General features: G+C 41.7%; 3 protein-coding genes across 5 annotated transcripts in view; 1 reads left to right on the top strand and 2 right to left on the bottom strand.

Moving 5' to 3' along the window:
- Positions 1–295: 295 nt before the first annotated feature.
- On the bottom strand, positions 296–2147 carry LOC119735382 (uronyl 2-sulfotransferase-like). The gene has a single exon (XM_038209079.1). The coding sequence runs from the start codon at positions 1957–1959 to the stop codon at positions 796–798; it is 1164 nt and encodes a 387-aa protein (XP_038065007.1). The 5' UTR covers positions 1960–2147; the 3' UTR covers positions 296–795.
- Positions 2148–6145: 3998 nt separating this feature from the next.
- LOC119736280 (histone H2A-like) lies at positions 6146–7014 on the top strand. The gene has a single exon (XM_038210326.1). It carries the CDS (start codon positions 6528–6530, stop codon positions 6933–6935), a length of 408 nt encoding a protein of 135 aa, XP_038066254.1. The 5' UTR covers positions 6146–6527; the 3' UTR covers positions 6936–7014.
- Positions 7015–10583: 3569 nt separating this feature from the next.
- The window catches only part of LOC119735580 (histone H4 transcription factor-like), an 18773-nt gene continuing 4416 nt past the window's right edge, over positions 10584–24940 (bottom strand). For all 3 annotated transcript variants that reach the window (XM_038209342.1, XM_038209341.1, XM_038209343.1), the window contains exons 3-10: positions 24135–24358; positions 22144–22252; positions 20285–20437; positions 19009–19086; positions 17013–17133; positions 14700–14838; positions 13223–13347; positions 10584–11594 (exon numbers count right to left, since the gene is read on the bottom strand). In XM_038209342.1, the coding sequence (XP_038065270.1) occupies positions 11207–11594; positions 13223–13347; positions 14700–14838; positions 17013–17133; positions 19009–19086; positions 20285–20437; positions 22144–22252; positions 24135–24358 (1337 nt within the window). In that variant the 3' untranslated portion in view covers positions 10584–11206. The remainder of the gene's footprint in view (positions 11595–13222; positions 13348–14699; positions 14839–17012; positions 17134–19008; positions 19087–20284; positions 20438–22143; positions 22253–24134; positions 24359–24940) is intronic.

Raw genomic sequence — 24940 nt, 5'->3', positions numbered from 1 at the left:
ATTATTTATTGAGGCAGACTGGAATTGATTATAAATTAAGTTGCTTTCATTTCTCTCCACAAGTTAAAAAAAATGAAGATTTTACTTAACTTTCAATTCAATAATGGCCGACTCGTGAATAAGGCACATGTGAATTGTTTTCGTTTTGCTGAAAGAACACACACTTTTTTTTGTGATCCGTGGACAGAACTTTAAAACGGTGGTTGTGTTTAACATTCCGGAACTTGAAAAGTAAATAAGTGACTTGAATTATTCTTGTATTAAAAGAAAGCTTATGAATTGGGCTTTCATATCCTAGGTTTTGAAAGTGCTACATGCAAATCTTTATAAAGAAAATGGTCCTGCCATTTGGGTTTCCCTTATTTAACTCACCCTGTTCGTTTGAAGTTGTATCACCCGCGCTCTCTTAATGAATTCGATTTTTTGTTCTCTTCATTATTTTCAACTTGTACATTATTTCAACTCCAAACAAAATCCCACGGGTATTAGCAACACTCTGGAAAAGGGGTTTTTATCTTGGCAACAAAAGGGGCTGCCTTACGAGCAGACTGGTTTCCGGTCAGTACACTAATATACGGATTATGGGGCGGGAACCAGCCTTCTAGCGAGAATGGAATTATTGTCGGGCCGCAAGTAATTCGAAATTTGTAATAAGTAATAATTCAAGAACTAAAAATGTGAGCGAAGTTTTTGTCGAGGTCTCATTCAAATTTGAACTCATGAATTGTTACAAAAATAGAAATTTATAGAGTGGGAAACCTTCTTTTAAAGAGAGCCGTGTTTCACCCGCGATGATCAAATTGCTAGTGCCTTCTTAAGATTATGTAGCCGACTCTTTACAAAATTGTAAAACGTGTACTCCAGGTGAAGTCTTTGGCGCAAAACCTCCTCAGCTACTGGTGATGGTCTGTACTTTTTCTTGGAAGCCGTTTTGATCTTGCCATTTGCCCGTGTGTACAATCCGGGCAATCCCTTGAAGAAATGCGGAAGACGTTTCTCAAGAACTTTCAGCGTGCCATCGTAGTCTTCCGTCAAGCCGACCACCGAGTAATAACGCATGACGTTTACCATGGCGCGTCCAAGCGACCAATCAGAGGGTGTCTTACATCGCAGGTCGTGGCCGCAAAAGTAACGGATGGTGACCGACGCGCTCTCAATGCTGCATTCGGTTTCGTTGTGTAGGATGCAATCGTCTAGAGTCAAATTCTTGTTTCCTCTGAACATCTTGTGCCATTTGTTGCGCGTGCCGTCACCGAAACGGTTGAAGTTGAAGGAGGACACCAAGCGGTCGACGGGATCTCGGATCATGCTGAAGTACGTGGGCTGCGCCATCTTGAATTCAGTGAAGTCAATGAAGAACAGTTGCCTGGCCAGAAGGAAGGGCGGCCGAATTCTACCCACGGCCCGCGCAAATCTGTCCTGAATGACACCGCTGTGGTTGAACACGACCGAGTAGATCATGTAGAATTTGTTCTTATCGGCCGCTGATCTGATCAGATCTAGCATGAACCGACTGCCGGTCTTGGGTATTCTGGTGTATATCACAGCTTTCGTGGCCTCCTCTCGAGTCAACCCAGGCACGAGAGAACCTTTTTTGGATTTCTTCAGGGGTAGGGTTTTCCAACTATGACTAACCAAGTCATTCCACTTGTAGTACGTCTGCCCAAAACCCTTTTTCGTTGTGTTGTTACCAGTAGACCCGCTTCCCGAACCTACTGATTTGTTTTGAGACAGCTGAGAAATCAGTGCTACCCTCAGCTCCTTACCGGTCTGATCTGGTTTCAACTGGTTCGAACCAGCTCTGCCCAGATCCGTATGCTGCACCTCTGCACCCTTCCTCCTGATCTCTGGCGCCATTTTCCTGTCAGCTTTTTCCCGTTTAAACCGTACGTACTGCACACCAGCAATGAGGCATAGCCCTATGCAAACCAGCAAAATCACTTTGCGATTGCGTCGCATTTTCTGTTGTTATCCTAACAAAATCCAATCATGGATGATGGAGGGAGATACCAAAACCAAACAACAGTTACTGTCCTCGTCAGGCGGTCTGAACTTCGATCGGTCGTTCGAAAGTTGGCCTACATTAATCCCATGCACACAGCTGTGTGGTATACTATAGTGTACAGTATTTTTGTACATGTAATACCAAAAAGTAGCTCATCATCACAAGGTCCTTCATTGTGGGATAGCGCATTGAGGCTCACTCAACTGAAACCGGTATAATGGACTAGAGCTAGTTGACCTCGCACTAAATACATATAAGGCCAAAAAAAAATAATAAGTCGGTCTCTGGTCAGCGCGCGCGTCGATTTTAATCATGCGCGTCAATCTTTTTTTTTCTCCAAAATGTTCCGCGGTAGCTCCAACAGCGCCCTCTATTGCCGCACCTCCTCAATTTTTTTTTTACCAAAGAGCACCAAGGAATGGGAAATTGCACCAAGGCAAATGATCGAGAGCACCAAGGCAAATAATGGAGGACACCAATGTACATGAGGACACCAAATAGCAAAATAGTACCCCACCTTGTCTGTACAATCCAAGCTTGAAGAAAAAAACAAAAAACAAAAACAAACAAAAAGCCGCGTCCCCGCGTCAATTCCGGAACTTTGGTCTGACCAGAGACCGAATATTTTTTTGGGGCCTAATATACATGTATTGGCCTAGTCAGACTCAGGACAAAGCGTTTGAGTATGATAAAGAACGATCTGTACATGTACTTGCAGGGGCAAGGTTCACTGATTCGAGCGCGAACAGACTTGTGACGTACAAAATAACAGCTGAATTACCTGCTGTCACCAAACCGTTGTTCTCAAGCCACCATGCAAAGACTCAATGGCGTAGACTTAGCCAGGATTTTTTTCGGGGGGGGGAGGGCAGGGGGGTACCAGAGTTGTAATGATTCGAATCAATGACTCGACTCGAGTCCGACTCGAGTCACATTTTTAGTGACTCGACTCGACTCTGAGTCCCTCAGGGTAAATGACTCGACTCGAGTCACTCATGCGAGCAACTTCGAATCCACTGCAGACAGTGCAGAGTCCCTCATCAGAAGACTGACTCGATTCGACTCGAGAGAAAAGGCTAAAAGACCCGAGTACAAAAATCAAAGCAACATTTTGCGAACAGCATTTGCAATGACTTACGGTGCAAAACACGGTACAGCAGCCGCTTGTCATGCACAGATTCCCACCTCATGGTTGTAGAACGCACACAAAAAATCTATAGGAACCGGACTTTTAACACACTTTCCAATTCGTTGTTTCATCATTCGCTTTGGGCGATTTCTTATAAAGCTCTTGGATTCGAATGCCGGCTAAATGTATGCCCTCCTTTTATCAATTTTGGCATATATTGTTCAAAATTCATGACTCGAATTGACTGGAGCTATTTGACTCGACTCGACCTTCTTGACCTAATGACTCGATCCACTTCTTTAAAAAATGACTCGACTCGACCGACTCGAAAATGAGCAGCGACGACGTGGATTCGAACCAGGGATCTTTGTATCCATAGCTCATCTCGCTATCCACTAGGCTACTGTGTGGTAGCTCGACGACGACCGTTCTTTAAAATGCTTTGATGTATTGTAACTAGTTGAGTAACTAACAACAATGCTGTTGATGTCATTGTCCGTTCTTATGGATAAACATGAATTATTCATGACATTGCCCCTAACCCTCCTAGGAATAAAAATTACGCCCGCCGCCCTGCAAACAGGACGCTGCATAGACCTTTCTTTTGTTTGTAAACATTGACGCCGTTTTATATGGACTGCCGCAAGCGCATAAATTTGAAGCCAGGGTTGGCCATTATTTTTCCAGAAAACTTCCTCATAACGCCTTCAAAACATAGTCAAAAGGCATGTGTACAAATTATGCTGTATGTTTGTTGACAATGTTGTATTTCCAACAATTAAATAATATTTGGGTTATCTGTAATAACTCTTCTTCATTTTTGCAGTGTTGGACCTTCCATAGTTTTGCAACCGGTGGTTAGCAAAAAATACAGTTTGCCAACCAAGCGTAGAAAGGTCTTTACTCTGATGAATCCGCGCTCTGATTGGTTGGATTTTGCGTGACCTGTACCTGCGCGTCATCAGGGTGCATACCTGCAAATAAACTCCCATGGACACTAGTGCTAAATGCCCATACTTCAAAATTATTTTAAAAATACTCAAAACTCTCACAGGTATTCAAACTGCACAGAAAAATGATGATCAATGTGTCATCTTTCATTTTCTTTACGATTTTTGGTGGGTTGACCATTGACTTTTCGAGATATTTTCACGCAAGGAAGACGACCCCTATTTCCCCCAAAGCGGAAAAGTAGCCATCTTGAAAAACGATCCCTCCACAACATGGCAAAATAGCGCCACTTTCGAGCCCAATAGCATCCAAAATGCTCAGAATTGGAAGCCCCAAGTCCGGGCCAGAGGTTCATTACCATATATCTTCAATTCCCCAATTTTACGGCGCTCAGAACTCTTTCATATAGAATATTTTGAGGGATAACTTTTATTCATTCATCGATTTACCGGTGTGCACCCATCACGGTCATGACTCTGCAGGTAGCAGACCAGTAAATAAACTACCATAGACCCCAATGGTAAATGCTCCCACTTCAAAAATTCGGGAAAAATACTCACAACTCTCCAAGGTGTTCGAGACACACATCAAATTAAAGCTTATTTCATCATCTTTCATTTTCTTTTCAATTTTTGGGGGGTCAACTGATGACTTTTAGGAGAAATTTCCATCTGAAGATGATCACCCTTGAAAATAGTCCTGAAGCCCATCGCCATTTTGAAAAACGATGCCTACACTCCATTGCAAAATAGAGCGCTTTTAGGATCCAAATTACATCAAAATTACACGGAACTGCAAGCTCCCAGTCCTGTGCACGGCTTCCACCCATATTTTTTACAAACCCTCAAGTTGCTGGCCCACATCATGCTCAAATACTGAAGATTTTGAGGGCATGCAAATCGTGATTTGGCCGGCGCAGGCAATTTCGGACCGATTTACTGGTCTGCACCCTGCAAGGTTTCAAACGGCTGTTAATTATATAAGATGATTCATTACTCTTTTATTCCAGTTTAAAGGGAATGTACAACATTTGCTTTTGCTGTAATTTTTAGAAATAAATGGATTTGGAAGATAAGTATGTTATAGCAAATATTGTTAAACTGACTTGTTTCACGTTTTGGGTTCGTAGATGCTGGAAAAACCAAGAAAACCAATCATATTCTTGTAGTCTGGTTCCCTGACGCCACTTAAGATGAACCGGAGAAATTTATAGACTTTGGGATCATGAGAATCAGTCTAGCAGGCTTGTAGTCTTCACAGGTGTGTAATCAATTGCAAAGAAACCGCAGACGAACTAAATATGAAAAATTAGCAGCACTTTTTGAAAAAAAGCCAGTTTTCTCCAACGCTGGTCGGCCGACCAGCGTTGGAAAAATACACTTTTTCTTGAAAATGTCAGCACACCAGGAGCCGCAACTTTAAAGGATGCTTTAGGCTGTCATTCCCTAACAATCCAGTGAGATCTTTCGTGATAATTTGATCATTTCGTTTTTGCAAAATTCAAGATTTGTCTGTTCGTTGAAAAGCGTTGGAATTTCTGTAAAACTTATCTTGCTCAGAATCACGAACGGTCGGAATGCATTATGCAACGCTCACGATTTTGTCCACATGGTCCGCAATGAAACAAAAATCACATCCGGTATGGAACGTGGGCATTTCTATGGGAGAGTTTTCGGATAGCATTTGCGCGCACTGTCTAACTGCGGTCTTAAACAGCTGCAGCCAGATGCTTTAATTATACATAGGTCATAGCCGCTTCCTTCACAAGATTCTACAATACATACAATACAATTCATACTTTAATATCCCATTGCGGGAAATTCCATGGCCTGTTTACACGTTACATGTATTTGATTTAAAACACATACAAAGCACGACTGTAAAAACTACACAAAATACAAAAATGCATATATCAATACAATAAATAAAAAAACAAAATTAACTTATAAGTTTTATAACATCTGTCCGTAGGCAAGTAAGATATATGCCAATTTACTCCCCCCCCCCTCCCCCCCCCCGCAAACAGGGCGCTGGGATACGCCGATGAGCTTCTAGTGAAGGAAGTGACTTATGACCTTTGTATAAAGCATCTGGATGCAGCTGCTCAAGACCGCAGTTATATGTGCACAAAAAATGCTATACGAGCGATATACGATCCGAGCGAACACTGCAGTTTGCAGGGCGGGGGTACGAGCGAATTTGGACAGGTACCAGTCTACGTACGATCGCTACTGCATATGGTGGCGCTATATTGCGGACGTGTTATGGATCAATCCGGAAGCAATCTCTATTTTTATTGGTCAGTAATCGCTGCATCTGATTGGTTGATTTTAGAATCCTTCCCGCGCAAATAAGGGGTATAATAGTCGACGCTAAAATTACAAAATTTAAGTTACTTGATTGTTTCTTCTGTAGTTTTGTCTAAACTATAACTCTGCGAAAATGTCTGGACGTGGTAAGGGAGGAAAGTCTCGCGCCAAGGCCAAGAGCCGATCTTCCAGGGCTGGTCTGCAGTTCCCCGTGGGCCGTGTTCATCGCTTCCTTCGCAAGGGCAACTATGCCGAGCGTGTGGGAGCCGGCGCCCCGGTCTACCTGGCCGCCGTCATGGAGTACTTGGCCGCTGAGATCCTCGAGTTGGCCGGCAACGCTGCCCGCGACAACAAGAAGACAAGAATCAACCCCCGTCACTTGCAGTTGGCCATCCGCAACGACGAAGAGTTGAACAAGCTTCTCAGCGGTGTCACCATCGCCCAGGGTGGTGTTCTGCCCAACATCCAGGCCGTTCTTCTGCCCAAGAAATCGGCAGCTGCCAAGGCCGGGAAGAAGTCATCCCAGTCTCTTGAGTACTAAGCGACAGGCAGCTCGACAACACAAAACCAAACGGCTCTTTTCAGAGCCAACAAATGAATAAAAGAGGTTATGAATCCGTGTCTGTGAAATGGCATGAACCATTCATTGAATGGTGCCAATCTAACAAGCATGACAAGTAACATTGTCTAAAGTAGGTATACAATGTATAGGGTCAGGGATGTGTTATATACAACAATACAATGAAGGGGGGAGGGAGAAGTGGGCCATCAAAAAGACAGGGTATACTTTGGCAGACCAGACATGCTTCCATGACAAACTTAAAAACACCTAGGCCTACTTGACTCGTACTTTACAAGCATACTACTAAGGTCTGAAGGTAGAGCCCAATAACAAAAAGCATAGCTGCCAACATTTCAAGATCCCAATTAGTAATCAACCCGCGCGGTCATTTTCAACTTCTCGTTTTATCAAAAGCTATACCAACATCAAGTACAGGTACATGGTTTACATGTACACATACATGTGCATACCCTTCTTGTTGTGAATAATAATGTACTGTAGGCCAAAAGATAATTTAAAAAGATTTTTTTTTTTTTTTTTTTTTAAATTAATTTTGTTTTAATTTTTAATGTCTGTATTTGTTTGTTGAAGTCAAATAAAAAATAACATCAATAACATGTGCGCATATTTTTTGGGAGATGCATGCTATCGATGTTGAGTTTCGAGTTCGTATTATGTTTTTACACACAATGATCTATGGCCACCGTGTGCAATAGAAATATCCCGCCAACATACCTTGCAAACGCATGCTGATTTATCTTTTCTGTCCGTTGTTACAAACTCAAACTCTATTACCAATTATTCCAACCATACTCTTATTAAATTCCATGATTAAAATCTCGCACTGATGGGTCTCATCCCGGCAATAAGCGACTAAATGTGCTCACGATCGTCACTGAAAAGTACTCACGGTCACATACAGTACACACAACCACACATCCACGAGATGCACACAAATGACACACCATTGAAAAATATTTTTAGTCTGGTCCTCAAGTACTCCACTGCGCACACTGCATTGATGTCTATCATGTGCTTGACTGCATTCTTATTAGACTTGTCACCAGTCCATCCATTATCGCGACATTTCGCCAGAAGTTTTCGGTCAAAAACGATACTTTACATTTTTTTTTTCGTGAGGTAGAAAATGGGAAATTCGTAATGTTTTAGTGGCAAATCGTATTTTCGTAATTTAACAAACAATTCGTAATAATTACGAAAAAATCGTACTAGTTGGCAGCTATGAAAAAGTAATAGTGCGTAAATAAATATAGGCCTATAATACAATCCCGAAAAGGGGGACCTATGATTATGAAGGGGGAATAAGATGAAAGAGAAATTAGTGTAAATAGGGAGGGGAAAAGCAACACCAAGAACACACATGACAAGCCCATGAAGCCTGTACAGACAGATTCAAACTTCCGACAAATCTATGTCCAGCCTCTTCCCACTTCCCATCCCTTTTCCCTTACTATGTCAGGGAAAATCTCAACCATTTTATCTTTACAGCCCTAATGTAAACTCTAAAATGTATGCTGATAGGCTATTTCAATATGTGTACACGTGTACACAGAGTTGGATCAAGAATACAAAATAATATTCAAAACGCTACTTTTATTTTAAACATGCAGATGGAAGTCCTTTAAAGGGAATATACATCATTTGCTTTTGCTGTAATTTTCAGAAATGGATGGAATTGGGGGTTGGAAATATATAGCAAATATAGTTACACTGACTTTTTTGAGGTTTTGGGTTTGAAAATGCTATAAAAACCAAGAAAAACAATCATTTTTCTATAGTCTGGTTCCCTGACTCCATATAAGAAGAAACAGAGCAGTTTACATACATTTGGGAATTGTAAGGTCAGGGAACCAGTCTAGCTGGCTCGTACCCGTTCATAGGTTTGTAATCGATTGCAAACAAGTGCGATGGTCAATTGGGGCCAGTATTTGGAAAAAGCCAGTTTTTTCCAACGCTGATCGGCCGATCAGCGTTGGAAATTGATACAAAAATACCACTTTTCTTGAAAATGACAGTATACCAGGTGCCATAATTTTACAGGATGCTTTACACTGGCATTCACTAACAGTCCAGCAAGGTATTTCAAAATTATTTGGTAGTTTTATTTTTTGAAGTTTGCAAATGTTGTATTTTCCCTTTAATACTTCAAATAAAATAATTCTAATAATATAAAAACAAAAAGGGGCTTTTGGGTGACACATGGTGACATGGTTTAACCTTTTCAGTCCCGGATCAAGTTTGTTCCTTGCTATGCAAGGATTTTATATAAAAACAGAATTAGTCCATGCACATACCAATTCATTGCAAATCCATGTCGGACCAAACTGCACATTCGGACATTTATTTTCCTTCATGATTACAGGCCCACGTTGTCAACAGTCATGCTTGAGCAAAGATGCGCAGGAAAGAAAAACACTTGTACATGTGTACATGTACATTTGTGTGGTGAGCAGCTCCCCATAGTATACAACATGGTTTGTGGGGAAACAGTGAAAACTCATGACCCCAAAGTGTTGGATGATTGGGACTAGCCGAGGGTGATAGTCCCAATCATCCAACAGCAAGTGATTTTGTTTTCACTATTTCCCCGCAAAAACATGTTGTATTTGTTTTACTATACCTCATGAATATTCATCAGGCAGGCGCGGTATTTCATTGGTCCATTCCACCATGTTTTTGATCGTGCAGTATTGGATCAAGTGAAAACATTATTTTAATTTAAGAAGACAAACAGAATAGAAAAATAATTTTGTGTCATTTAATAACTTTAACATTCACGCAAAACACTAGATATATTATTATTGTGTAAAATTTCACTCAGTTCCTCCTCGGTTAAGATCGCAAAGCAAGCACCACCGGTCGCCATTGTGATGTATGCTGTGACGTGACCCAGGTGTGTGATAGTACCTCACTTATTTTTGCGTGTTACGCGTGTGTACAAAGACGCAGGGAAATAGTGAAACTTTCACACGGTTGTTGCTGGAATGTACCAATGAAACGCCGCGGTTGCCTGATGAATATTTATGAGGTATAGTAATGTCATCTAGTGCCCCCCCCCCATCACAGATTTATGTCAATGTCTATGAGGTACATGTAGGCAATGACAGAACATGCATTAAATGTACAAAATTGCAGTTAGTTCAGCAGCAATGTAATCTGAATTCCTTCCTATTCGTAGACACCTTGCAAACAGAGCCGAAGACAGGCCTTTTCTTCTTTTATACATTCATTGTTTAGGCAAAAAAAAAAAGTCTCCGGTTTCTGGTATGCGCGCGCGTCACGATAGCCATGCGCGTCGGCAAAATGAAAAAGTTTTTTTTGCAATGAAAGATGATGTCTCAAAACCCTCAAACTCACTGGTTTGACTGGAATCCTGCTGCTGCACAATTTTAACATGTTTTTAGATGGGGTTATGATTGAGAATAAGCTTTATGTGGCCTCTCTGGACTCCCATATATTTGCACTAAGTTTAGTCGGACACCATTTGCAGTCATCAGCAGACATTTGAAGCAAAAAAAATCAGGTAAAAAAAAAAAAGCCGCGTCACCGAACCACTTTTTGGGCAAGCTCCATACCAGAAACCGGAGACTTTTGTTTTTTGGCCTTAATACTGAATTGATATAATATTTTGTCAGTGGGCGTGCTCTATGCATTGACTTCTCCAGCCCTACATGGGCCAGGAAAGAGTCCATCTAGGTCCAGTACAACGTCCCCAAAAGAAATATTCTGGTTTCCGACTGGGCCTACATGAAGCTGGTGAATTGCAACTAACAAATTGAAAATTATATACAATGGTAATAAAAATGATGCATTCAATTAATCTGAACTTCATGGCGTCAGGCATCGAATTTGTATCCGCATGGGCACAGTCTATGGATGTTTACCAGTGAAATTATACACAGGTTATGGGTAGGGAAGCACAGCAGAGAATTCTCCTCACAAATTGTCCCCCCCCACAATTTTTGCAAAGAAAAACATCTGTTCAGCAGAAGGGCTGAAATAAATAAATCTGCAAATTGGTGAAGTTTATCCTCCCCCCCCCCCCCCTGCCCCTACTGCGGGAATCCCCTCCCATACTGGATAATCCACAGGGTAGGGACACAACTTCCTAAATTGACAATAGTTTGATTTTGCCTTCAAAACCAACCAGCCCGTTAAACAATCGCCAAACAGCAATGTTTTTCCTGCATCCGTTTCCAGCTTTGCATCAGAAGTCCATTTACAAAGGTTCATTCGTAAACGACATAGTAGGAATCAGGCACTGCGGTTTGTTCAGCCTCTGAGCTGACTAGCGAGTCCGGTATGACCACGACCGTCTCCAACCGGAAATCTTCTCCTCCGTCTACCGTCTTCTCACTAGCCTCCTCGGGTCTCGTCTTCGACATCACCGTCTCGCCGTCGTCACATTCCAACACCAGCTCGCAGTTGGCATCATACCTGATCCCAACCTCTGTGCCTTGGCTGCTGCTGTTGCTGTTGTCGGTCTCGCTGCGGTTGGCAGTCTCCTGCTGCTGCTGTTGTTGCAGCTGCTTCTCTTTCAGGATTTGTTCGGTGAGTTCCAGGCTCTCGTAGCGTACGGTCTGAAGACGATATGACCCATCCTCATGTTTCTTGTATCTTTGTGATAAAACATGTTATAACTGATTTTCACTTTCAAAAAATATCGTTTCTATAAACAACATTTGAAACTGTGTAAATATAATCTGTTTTCGGCTTGCCATGTGTCATAAATTGATCTTAATTGAAGCTGCCTTTTCCGTGCTATTTTCAAGTTTCATCCTGAAGAATAGATTCCTTTTCTAAATCGTGACTGTTTTTGTGCATACTTTTACTCTTCAGACTTTCAAAAACGCTGAATTGTCTTTCATGATATGAATTCTATTAATTCCAATTCCTTATCCATAGCTTTAAAAAAAAACATATAAAAATATACATGTAACGCAAAGAATGGCTCGTGGAATTTCATGTCAAAAGATGTCTAGAGGACGGGCTTTATTTATTGGTAGCAGCTCTATTGTATTGTTCAGGGCTGACAATAGGAAAATGCCAGGCTGGAAAGTCCAAGACTGGCATGGCTTTTCATTGGCGAAGCCGCATCTTTGAATAAACTCCGGCTAAGTCGGCACTCTCGGAACCCGAGAATTTGTGACGACTTACGTAAATGCCGATATCTGCTGTAAGTCGTCTTTTTGCCAACTTACATGAATGGTCATTTGCACACATGATTCGTTGCACTAATTGGCTTCGGTTTACCCTGGATTATCTCCTTCATGCTTGAGTTGAATCCAGCAAATTAAACCTCGAATTGTATCATCACGTTTGGGGTATTGATAGTGGCGACCACGATACATGTGTATGTGCACAGTAACGAATTAAATGCGTGCGTGGTCCGGTATATACCACGCACACGTTGACTGCAGCAGTAGTCATTCAATAAGACGACCCCCAAATAAAATGGACAGAGCGCATGGGTACAGCCTAGAGAGGTTACTGGTATTGATATGCTCCCGATGCATATGGGATGTATGCAAAATGACACCCTTTTTCGACACCGATGCTTGCAGCGATCACGGGCCGTGCGAAACCACTTTTCACTCGACACTTTGCCAACCCCAGTACAGGAAGTCCATGCCGATACGTGATTTGTTGAATGCCGACTTACACAAAGGATTTTGTAATGCTTTTTATGGAAAGGGGACCGAGAGTAACACGACGACTTGAGCAAAATGGCGACTTATAAAAGCCGACTTAGAAATTAAAAATTCAATGGAAATGCATTACAGACAATCGGGACTTTAGTCAGACGGCCGACTTGAGCGATTTGACAAGTTGTACGATGTCAGTTTAGCCGGAGTTTACTGTATTCAGTTTGGGCCCTAAACATTATGAAAGTGAAAGGATTTGCCCTTCCTAATGAAATTCAAATGCCGCAGCCAGCTATTAAACCTCGGAATGTTCGGTGGTCAAGTGGCAGTAGTCTGCTCTAGTAAGCAGGAGGTTGCGGGTTCCAGTCCTACCCGAGCAAGCCTGTGAGAAGACACTAAGCATACTTGGTGTGACTCGAACCCACAACCACCAGCTTAAAAGTGCAAATGTCTTACATCTGTAAAACGGTTGTTCAAACATCCGTTTTCAAGAAGGGGTAAGACATTTTGGTGGGTGGGGGGAAAATAAGAGAGACTTTGATGAAGCCGAAAGTTGAAATCTGAAGAAAAAAAACTATACGAAAAAAAGGCACTGTTTACCTGAATCTACTGTGTCCTGACGGCCACTTGAACTTGTGTTTGACTTTGAGATGTCTGGTGAGCGTGGCCCCGCATGAATACTGCATTCCACAAACATGGCAGATGTACGGCCGCCTCTTCTCATTCTGAAAGAACAACAGGATTTCATTCAAATTGATTTCCTCAAAAATTCCTGATGCACTGGAACTGCAACAAAGTATCTGAGACTTGTCGAGCGTCTACAAGCTTCAAATCACCTTCGCTGGTCCCCACAGTGCCCTATCCAAGGGTGCTAGTGGAGGTTAATAGCTTTGAGCTCTCATTGGATGACTTTTGTTTACCCGATGACAGGGGGTCAACGCAGTTTCAGCACTCATTGGACAAATTGTTTGCCCACAGACGCCAATCAACTTTGATACTTTGTTAATAGCTTCGCTCGTCTCCACCCCCCTCTCACACTAAAGCTGCCACCCAGAATGCATTGCATTTTCTTACTAATTTTTGTACATGCGATTAGCCACCACAAGCACCCTATCCACAGGGGACGAGTGGTGGGCGGTGGGGACCGGCAAACAAATTACCAGCAATCGAAGAGGAAAGGTGATTTTGGATTCTCTACTATCGATAACATAACATTTTTCTGAGCTCTTTTCATTTCAAATTCTGTATCCAAAGGTTCACACTGGCAGTTAAAAAAAAAATATTATTTGAAAGCCATGTAGAAATATTTCAGTCTATGAAATAGCCGCTTGCACACACGCGTCTATGATACGCGTGCCGATCCGGCTATTAATTCTGCAAAACAAGACTGCGTCTTAACCTCAAGATTCTGACTATTCAGCGGGTGCCTTCTATCGGATCTTCCGCAACCCGTTGTTGCATTACAAAAACGTGGCAGCCAAATTGACCAATCAACAGCTTAATCCACATTTCTGCACGAACTGACTTTACAATTTCTAAAGTCGACTCTGATTGGCTGGCGCGCGGTGTTGCATATGCTCACATATATCAGACGTTGTTCCAGAGATAGCATGCAGGCTCTGTTGAAAAACGGATGACACTCAGAGTAGGAGTTATTTGCAACTAAATGGACAAGAACCTACCAATTCAATAGGTATCAGAGATATTATTCTGCCCGAAATGGCATCTAACAGTGTAGGTGGTTTCAAAAAAACGTGCCTGCGGGCACACTTTTTTAAAAGAATTACCAACGGAATCCAGCTGCAAGACCAACAAATTTATGCATACATTTTCTGCTTTCTCAAAATAAATAGCATCCATGGAGCTGAAACTTCAACAGCTACATTGCACCCCCAACTTGAGATTTGGTGCAATTTTGTCTCTTCAAACAAACAAAAATTCACACAAAAAATTCCTTCAACAGTAGAATTTCTGTTATTTTATCAATGGACTTTGCCATTCGAGCGTCTAAAAACAGCCAAACCGCAAATAAACGTCTTGAAACTAGACAAGCCTTTCCCTGGTTCCCCATACTTACAGTGTGGCATCTCATCATGTGCCTGCGCATGGTAGTCAGTCTGTAGGACGTGTACTCACAGCCTTCTTCATCACACATTATGAGATTGCCTGGCGTGTGTGTGGCGTGGTGCTTACGTAGAGCAGACAGGGACTTGCATCTACACAAGGAAAAAGAAAGGATCGGCGTGTTCGTGTATTTTTGAAGCCCGGTAAATAAGTACCGTAATTTTCGGAATATAAGCCGCGGCTTATACGTTGATTTTGCCCATGAAAATGTTTACTGCGGCTTATACACAGGGCGGCTTATACGCCGAGCCTTGAAGAATAAAAATGAAATTCACATGTGTATTTAATGTACTGGTATAAGAAGAGATATGTTGCTGAAATGAATTATCAATTAAAAAAATTAACGAACCAAAACCACGTGCCACGTAAAGGTGCCGAGCGGTAAAAAGTACGGTGAAAGCTGTCTTCGATCGACGCTTGCAAGCGCAACAAGCCGTACGTGATTCTAGTGCTGCTGCATGCAGCATGCTTTCCCCAGCGGACCACACCATTTGAGGTAATATAGGGGTGTACTATCTTGGAAACAATAATTACCAACATTTCCGCTGTTTAAAAAAAGAAAAAAAGACGAGTAATACTTTTTATGGTGTCCGAAACATTTCTTTATTCGATAATCAGTTGTTCAACGTCACAATATAATTTTTGTACTTGAAATGTATTCAAGAAACGATGTAAACCTCAAAACAGGGACTACATCACCCCTTACAAAATTAATGGATTCATCCATGAAAATGGCAGCATCGTTTTGACTATTTTCGAAGAAAGTTACGATCGAAACTTGAATACTGCTCGTTAGTAATCACAAAAATTTGATAAGTTTTGAGATAAAAACAGACCTGTATATTTTTAGGACAAAACAAATCAGCATCTGTTGCCACAAAGCAAGATTTGTAAGTAGCGCTCCAGTCATGCAACACACGCAATGGGGGAAAGTCACGGTGGGTTGCATACTCTCTCACGTGCTGCAGGAAAATGTTGTCCTAGGCCGCGCGGCGCAGGCTGCCGCGCTGGGCGATGTATTAACTTTTACGGCCGGGGACCGGACGGGGCAGCCGGCAGCAATTCCTGGTGTTTATTTCTCATCATCAATTTCCACATTTGTTTGTGAGAGTATCGATTGTAAATGATTTGATACAATTTTTGTGGCCCTTTTTATAGCTTCTGTAGTGTAAATGGAACTGGTTCAGAGCATTTTGGCTTGAATTTGGAGGCCTTACAAAATTGAAACCGCTGCCGTCGGTGCGGCTTATACGCCGGTGCGGCTTATACGCCGACTTCAAATCTTAATTTGCAGATTTTTGCGTGCTGCGGCTTATACGCCGCGCGGCTTATATTCCGAAAATTACGGTAGAGTGCAAGCAGTGTATGTCCCACATGCTTGACAATCAATCAAGTCGTGTTCGCACTGGACTTTTTCGGTAAAACTAACAGAGATTGTTGTCAATACAGACAGACTGTGCAATGCAGGGGATATAATTATATACACGATACTGTTGCCATGGATTGACCAATCAGGATCAAGGATTTAAGTTTGCATGCAGATAAAATGAAATTTCAAAAAGGAAACTTTATCTCAATGTATGGGTAGCGCAGTGTGTAAAGTGCTCCTTCTCACCAGGTTCGATTCCCGGCACAGGTCATATGTGAGTAGAGTTGTTTGTTGATTCTCCCCTGTGCAACCAGGGTTTTTCCACGATTCTGGTTTTACCTCCGGCTGCAAAAATCAAGACTTTGGATCTAGCCGTGCTTCTAGGTCAGACATGGGTCGTATGGTGGCTGCCTAAGGCCAAAAAAAAAAAGTCTCCGGTTTCTGGTATGCACGTGTCGCCGTAGCCATGCGCGTCGGCAAAATGAAAAAGGTTTTTTTTCAATGAAAGATGATGTCTCAAAACCGCCAAACTCACTGGTTTGACTGGAATTCTGCTGCTGCACAATTTTAACGTGTTTTTAGATGGGGTTATGATCGAGAATAAGCTTTATGCAGCCTCTCTGAACTCCCATATATTTGCACTAAGTTTAGTCGGGCACCATTTGCAGTCATCAGTCGACATTTGAAGCAAAAAAGTCAGGTAAAAAAAAAAAAAAGCCGCGTCGCCGCACCACTTTTTGGACAAGCTCCATACCAAAAACCGGAGACTTTTTTTTTTTGGCCTAAGGTGTCTTTACATGCCTGCAGCTTGACCACATTGTAGCCGCGTCCTTTTGCAAATCAGCTTTTGCTGTGAGTAAAGATGATTAGCCCCCAAAACATTTCTTCATTTATTACCTGTGTTCACAGAGCTGGCATTCAAAGGGACGCTCATCATCGTGTTTCCATTTGATGTGTGCTTTCAGCATGGATGGGTTTGTACATGTCATGTCACAGTGGGGACACTTGTAGTGATTAACTGCAATGAACAACACGAACCAAATAGCTCAGAGAACTATACATGTAGGGTGAGTAAAAAAAAAATGAAACTCAAATGTCGGGAATATTGTTTTAGTGAAGTTCTGCATGCAGCACTTGCAAAATGTAGGATATGAAAGCCCAATTCATAAGCTTTCTTTTAGTACAAGAATCATTCAAATCACTCATGTACTTTCAAGTTATGGCATTTCAAACACAACCACCCTTTTAAGGTTCTGTCCACGGATCACAAAAAAAGTTCAGTGCTCTTTCAGCAAAACGAAAACAAATCACATAGGGATTGCGTAAATTGTTTTCGTTTTGCTGAAAGAACGCACACCTTTTTTTGTGATCTGTGGACAGAACTTTAAAACTGTGGTTGTGTTTAAAATTCTGTAACTTGAAAAGTACAGAAGTGATTTGAACGATTCTTGTACTAAAAAAAAAGGCTTATGAATTGGGCTTTTATATCCTAGATTTTAAAAGTACTACATGCAGAACTTCAATAAAACAATAGTCCCGACATTTGAGTTTCAGGTTTGTTTTTACTCACCCTGTATTAACATAAACCTTCGACAGTATGTCCCCAAAAAAGTTGTCCGTCTGACTGTTTTTAAAATAAATACAAAACCATGAAGGCAATTTTGAAATTTTTGATTGTGCAGATACCACTTATCCTTGGCCGCAACCCTATGAGTTCCATTGTATTTCCATCACGCCTCAATGCACAATTGTCAATTGATCAGAAGAACATTTTTGGACACTGTGGCCAAGTTCCTTGCCTTAATCAATTTCAGTTCTACGTTACGTAAGTTGTACGTGTAAAATCCTGCATGTTGTGAAAAAAGGCTGATGTGGTTTGGGATTGGTAGCATTTACCCTTGAGCATTAAACTGAGGTCTTGCCATGATGACTGATTGCCAGGCAAATGATTCCAATCCCAACCGCAGCCCTTTTCACAATTGACAGTTGTGTAGTGATGTGACTGAAATTAAATGAAACTCATAGGGGTTGAGGCCAAGGCTAAGGAGTATCTGCACTATCCAAACAATTTAAATTGACTTCATGGTTTTGTAGTAGGACACTTTTTGGGGACATACTGTACAGGGCGAGTCAAAAAACACGAAACCCAAATGTCTGGAGTATTGTTTTATTGAAGTTCTGCATGTAGCACTTTCAAAATCTAGGATATGAAAGCCCAATTCATAGGCTTTCTTTTAGTACAAGAATCATTCAAATCACTTATGTACTATTCAAGTTATGGAATTTTAAACACAACCACCGTTTTAAGGTTCCGTCCACGGATCACAAACAAGGTGCGCGTTCTTTCAGCAAAACGAAAACAAATCACATAGGGATTGCGTAAATTGTTTTCGTTTTGCTGAAAGAACGCACACCTTTTTTGTGATCCGTGGACAGAAATTTAAAACGGTAGTTGTGTTTAAAATTCGGTAACTTGAAAAGTACATGAGTGATTTGAATGATTCTTGTACTAAAAGAAAGTTTGTGAATTGGGGTTTTATATCCTAGATTTTGAAAATGCTACATGCAGTACTTCCCTAAAATAACGGTCCCAACATTTGGGTGTTTTTTTTTTACTCACCCTGTATAGATCAAAAACTGCTTATGGCTCTGTACTGTACATGGTGCGTTGGGGCCTAATTCAAAGCATATTAGATCATTTGCATTTATCCCAAAGTAACCTGGCAAATTATTTACTCGGATTAAAGATCGTACTGGTACTAAAAAATCTGTGAAATTATTTATATTTCCGTTCTCCAACTTTGCTTTAGTAAGAAAACGCTCAATTGTTACAATCAAAATGGGTGAAGAAAATCTGGCTTTAAAAAAGTTGGTAGATATCGGAATCACGTACCATGATGCCTCATGTGGTCTCTTAGCAACCGCTCCGATGCAAAGATCTTGGAGCAGTGGGAACACTGGTAGTTTTGCACTGAAGAACAAATAAGTCATAATGAACGTTACGATGTATGTTAGGTATGATCAACCCTGCAGCCGATTTCACGAAACAGTGCGTACCTTACCATTGCGTATGCTGTTGTTCAAGCAACAGCCCCATGACGGATTGTCTGTACAATAGCTAGCACAATGCTTCCGCCATTGAAGGGGGCCTTCGTGATAGAATTGATAGCACGCTTGGATTGGTTTATCGTCAAAAAGATTATTAACCCTAACGTACCTAAATCCATCAAAATCCACACCCCTGTTTTGGAGGATTTCGGTGGATTCAGGATACCTCCATATTGAAAAAGTTGGGGGATTTTGATGAATTCAGGACAGTAAGCCTAGCGGTACTGCAGCATTTTGATGGATTCAGGATACCTCCATATTGAGCAGTTGGGGGACTTTGATGGATTACAGGATCTCAACAGATTTACTCCCGGCTAACTGGTGGATTCTGATGGACTCACTGGCCATCAACGATTTTTTTGCATGGCAAAATTGATGGATTTTGGCGGATTCAGGATACTTTCTAGTAAAAATACCTAAGGGGTTAGGGTTAAAGTGATGAAGAGATTTGAACATATTTGATTTCCTTTAAAACTCTAATTCACGACAACACTAAGGAATGACTGTGAATGAATTTGGTTCTTTGTTACAACATTTTTCAAGTATTATAACAAATTTATATATTGTATCGCGGCATAGGCATATTTTTTTTACCCCTAATTAACCCTAACCCCCTAGGCCCTCTGGCTAGGATGCAACCTCAATCCTGCAAAATCCTCCAATTGCCACCCAGACAAAAAAATTGGATTCAGCCTCAATCCTCCAAAATCAGCCATTATTTTCTTGACTTTAGTCTGTGGAGGGTGACCACTGCCTCAATCCTCCAAAATCCTCTGCCAATTACTGCTGTGGTTTGAGGCAGTGCGAATGGTGTTTAGAAGCAGAGCGGATGAAATACGAGAAAAACACAGGGCTGATTTATGCATGGCTGAACATAACCAATGCAGGATATGGCCTACTGGTTTGACGTAATGCATCCTCCATAAAAAAAGCGATACATCTTTGCCATTCATCCTCAATCCTCTAAAATCATCCAAAACCGGCAAGAGGATTTTGGAGGATTGAGGAGGGTTAGGGTTAATCAAGTTAATCACTGGAGAAAAAGAAGGATTTTGACTTACATTCTACGGCAATCTGTCTAGCAATGTGATCGATGAATTTGGCTCTGTTACTGAAGAGACTACCACACTCAGCACAAGCAAATCTCTTCTCCTGGGTATGACTGCGTAGATGCTCAGCTAACTTGTATTTGGTCTTGGTCACGGAATCGCAACCTGAAAATGAAACAGATGAAATCCCGAACGTCAATTAATGTCCGAAACTGAAACCGACCTGACCCGAGCTGATTTCAGTTCGGATCAAGTCGGTTTTCCATTAGTTCAGTCGGGTCGGGTCGGTTTCGGTTTTGGGTGTGCGATTTCGTGTTGGGTGGGGTCGGTAACAGCGGACACATTGTTTGTGAAATACAAGCCAGATATTCAGGTTGTTATCACGTTGGTTCGGTTTGGTTCAGTTCAGGTCATTTTTTCCGTAAATATTTGTCGGGTCGGGACTTGGGGAGTTCAGATTGGTTTCAGTTCAGATTCGGTTTATATAGATCTTTCGGGTTGGTTTGGCCTGGTCAACCCAACCTGATACTGTCAATGAAACAATGTGCATTGACCACTTAGATCAGGACATTTGGTCAGGTGACAGCCGCTTGGTCAAGCTCAGTCACATGAATTGTGGGAAATGTACAAAAACATTACTTGGGCCCTCTACAGCACTAAGCATGTGACACTTCATGTCAAAACCAGATGCTTCTGTGCTGACCAGTATTTTTCCCATAGAGGTGACTATTATATTTAAAATGATTTGCAACAGTCTCTCAGTTTAATTTTATCTAATTTCAAAATTGTGACCTCATAAAGTCCAAGTGAGGAGAATTTTGCCAAGGAGAGTCGGAAATCAAACATTAGGCCAAAAAAAAAAAATATTCAGTCTCTGGTCAGACCAAAGTTCCGGAATTGACGCGGGGACGCGGCTTTTTTTATTTATTTTTTTTTGGCTTTTTTTCTTTTTTTTCTTCAAGCTTGGATTGTACAGACAAGGTGGTGTACTATTTTGCTATTTGGTGTCCTCATGTACATTGGTGTCCTCCATAATTTGCCTTGGTGCCCTCGATCATTTGCCTTGGTGCAATTTCCCATTCCTTGGTGCTCTTTGGTAAAAAAAATTGAGGAGGTGCGGCAATAGAGGGCGCTGTTGGAGCTACCGCGGAACATTTTGGAAAAAAAAAAGTTTGACGCGCATGATTAAAGGGAATATACATCATTTGCTTTTGCTGTAATTTTCAGAAATGGATGGAATTGGGGGGTTGGAAATATATAGCAAATATAGTTACACCCCCTTTTTTTAGGTTTTGGGTTCGAAAATGCTATAAAAACCAAGAAAAACAATCATTTTCCTGTATTCTGGTTCCCTGACTCCATTTAAGAAGAAACAGAGCAGTTTACATTTATTGGGGAATTGTAAGGTCAGGGAACCAGTCTAGCTGGCTTGTACTCGTTCATAGGTGTGTAATCGATTGCAAACAAGTGCGATGGTCAACTGGGGCCAGTATTTGAAAAAAAGCCAGTTTTTTCCAACGCTGATCGGCCGATCAGCGTTGGAAATTGATACAAAAATACCACTTTTCTTGAAAATGACAGTATACCAGGTGCCATGATTTTACAGGATGCTTTACACTGTCATTCACTAACAGTCCAGCAAGGTATTTCAAAATGATTTGGTAGTTTTATTTTGTTATGTTTGCAAATGTTGTATTTTCCCTTTAAAATCGACGCGCGCTCTGACCAGAGACCGACTTATTTTTTTTTTTGGCCTTATCAAGCTCTATCTATATTTGGACCTTTCAAACAAATTGTTTAGACCAGCAACCCAGTCTGTCGCTTACAGAACAGATAAACAAATACGCCACAAAGTCCACTTGTTGACCTACCTTCCCAGCAGCATGGGTATGTCTCCTTGCCTCTCACAATGACCGGATCCTCTATCAAGCCATGATTGTCGGCGTGACGATAGAAATGCTCGGCATTGTCTGTATAGAACTACACACACCCACAAAGGGAAAAGAAATGATGAAATAAAACAGGTACACAAAAATCGTACAAATTTCCTAGCTCAGTTGGTGGAACACTGGATTTTTTTTCTGAGATTGCCGGTTCGAATCCTCATTTTGTAAATTTTCATTGGGAATCTGGAATGGCATACCAGAGGTGGCAGGTTCAAACCCGCTCCCGTCAATTTCTTTGTTCAAGTTCGAAGAAATGTTCATTGGTCGACAGCATATTGATTAATATGCAAACAAACTCACTACAGCAAAAGTAGGACTGCCCATTTCCAACAATTTAGTATGAAATTACAGGTACATGTATTAGAAACTGCAATTTACCGAATATTCAAATATTCAAAACTCGGCAATCAAGTTACACGCACCAGCTGCAACAGCTTGCCACACCAGTCAAAAGATCGATACTAACACCCTGCTAAATCCAACAGAGTCCAACCGGACTTTCCTGCTTAATCCTTCTGTGCCTCATTTTCAGTTGTATGCTGAATCCAACGGAGTCCAACAATGCATTATAATGCGGTTCAGTTACCTGCTCAATCCAACATTTTGCATGAGGAATGTACACAAGGGGTTTACTGCTCAATCCAACAGGCTCCATCAGGTATGTGACATAGTTGGATCCTGTTGGATTCAGCAGGGTTAGGGTTAGGCCGCTGAAGGGTTCTGCAGTACAGTGGAACGTCGCTTTACCGAAACACCCCCCCCCCCCCGAACATTCGGCTATACCGAACATTGTGCTTGGCTCCCGATTTTTGTGTACAAAATGTACCAAACATTGTTGTTGATAATGCCAACAGAGGAGCGACAAATGGCTTCCCCCCCCCCCCCCAGGAGTAGAAGGGGTATAAGCCACCCATTGCTGTAGGTAGTAAGCTCGAAAACTGTGTGATTACATGATTCCATAGTCGGCAATGTTCAAAGTCGTCTTTCAGTAACTACCAGGGCGTGCAGGGTGAAGTTCTGAAGGGCGCTATTTATTAAGAAGTGAGTACCGGAGCACCGGCAGCTTAAAATCGCTATACCAAATCGCTATTACGAATAATTTCTGTGGATCCCGCTATTTTCGTTATAGCCGCATTCCACTGTATTTTATAACCCTTAAGGGCTTTTTTGCTAAGAAAATGGGAACCACCAACTGCCGTCAACAAAAACTGGCAGCTGACAATAAAGCCCTACAACTTTACGATTGAAATAAACATGACAGGTGTTATTCGATATATTCAAATATTTGGTGTATGCTGGCCCTAAGTATACATGTAAGGCTGCTTCCAAATTTTCTAGTTAAGAGCTTTGTCTAGAGCCCTTTTCACACTAGAGCCTCTAACCCCGGGTTGAACTCAACCCTGGGCGAATCCAGTGTCGCCCCGGGTTGAGTTTTTTATTCTTTAACCCCGCGTTCAACCCTGCATCGTTTCACACTCGTTTATGCTCAGTTACTTACTGTTTTCAACCCTGGCAAGAATTTCAACCCGGGTTGAAAATCTCAACCCTGGTCTGGAGCAGGGTTGAGTTCAACCCGGGGCAAAATCAATCTCGGGGTTGACGCAGGGTTGACGCAGGGTTGACGCAGGGTTGAAATTCTTCAAGTGTGAAACGCTGCATGTTTTCAACCCTGCGTCAACCCTGCGTCAACCCCGAAATTTGTCTAGTGTGAAAAGGGCTTAGGTCATTGACAATGACTTCTATGTAAACAAAAATGCTTACAACAGCCATCTAAGATTTAACACCCATTTCAGACATGGCTAAATCGTGGTACCAATTAAATGAGATTTAATCTGGTGCCAGAACCTTATTGGATCCATCTCATAGTAATCTCAACCAAAGTAACAGGAAACCAGACCAAGATGGCAGTCACTCACCTGGCAGTCTGGCCAGTAGCAGACGAACCCTTCCGGCAGGTCCGGGATCAGGTTCCTAGTCGTATTTCCCAGAATGCACTCGCCAAAGTTATGTTTAGACTGCTCCTGCTTGGCCCACCATTTGATCTTGGCGTGGTAGGCGTGGAAGTACAGGTGCCGGATCAGTGTCACCTCGCCTTCCGTTGTACTAAAACTACATCCCGTCCAATGACAGGGCAACTCCTCTGTAGGGGGACATCAGAAAGAAAGTGGGAAAGATTTTCATATACGAAGTTCACTCAACACCCTGTGTACAAACCCTATGAGATTGGACTGAAATATTCTAAGTGTTTTCTAAGAAAATGCTTGTATGTATTTTCTCACTGCTCAAATTGACTTTGATGACATGAAATTGCTATCTGGGGGCTTTTTAGTCAATACAGAGGAAAATTAGTGAACTTCGCATATGGTAATCTTGCCAGAAAGTGTTTAAAACCGAAATAATCTCAATGAAGACAGTCAGAGCATACTGACCGGTACGTCAAGTTTATACCTCTGGTTCTTTTCAGAACCATTCTCTTAGTTGAGACATTATTCGCACATGGAGTTTCCGCAAACCTTTCATGCTCTGACTATCTTCTCCTGAAGATGGTCAGAGCATACTGACCAGAACGTCGAGTTTATACCTCTGGTTCTTTTCAGAACCATTCTCGGAAAGATTTCCATATACGAAGTTCACTCAACACCCTGTGTACAAACCCTATGAGATTGGACTGAACAATTCTAAGTGTTTTCTAAAAAAATGCTTGTTTTTTCTCACTGCTCAA

Source organism: Patiria miniata, unplaced genomic scaffold, assembly GCF_015706575.1.
Source record: "Patiria miniata isolate m_02_andy unplaced genomic scaffold, ASM1570657v1 HiC_scaffold_29, whole genome shotgun sequence".
NCBI classification, from domain to species: Eukaryota; Metazoa; Echinodermata; class Asteroidea; order Valvatida; family Asterinidae; genus Patiria; species Patiria miniata.
Note: the sequence above shows the minus strand (reverse complement) of the source record. Positions and strands in the feature narration are given on the sequence as shown.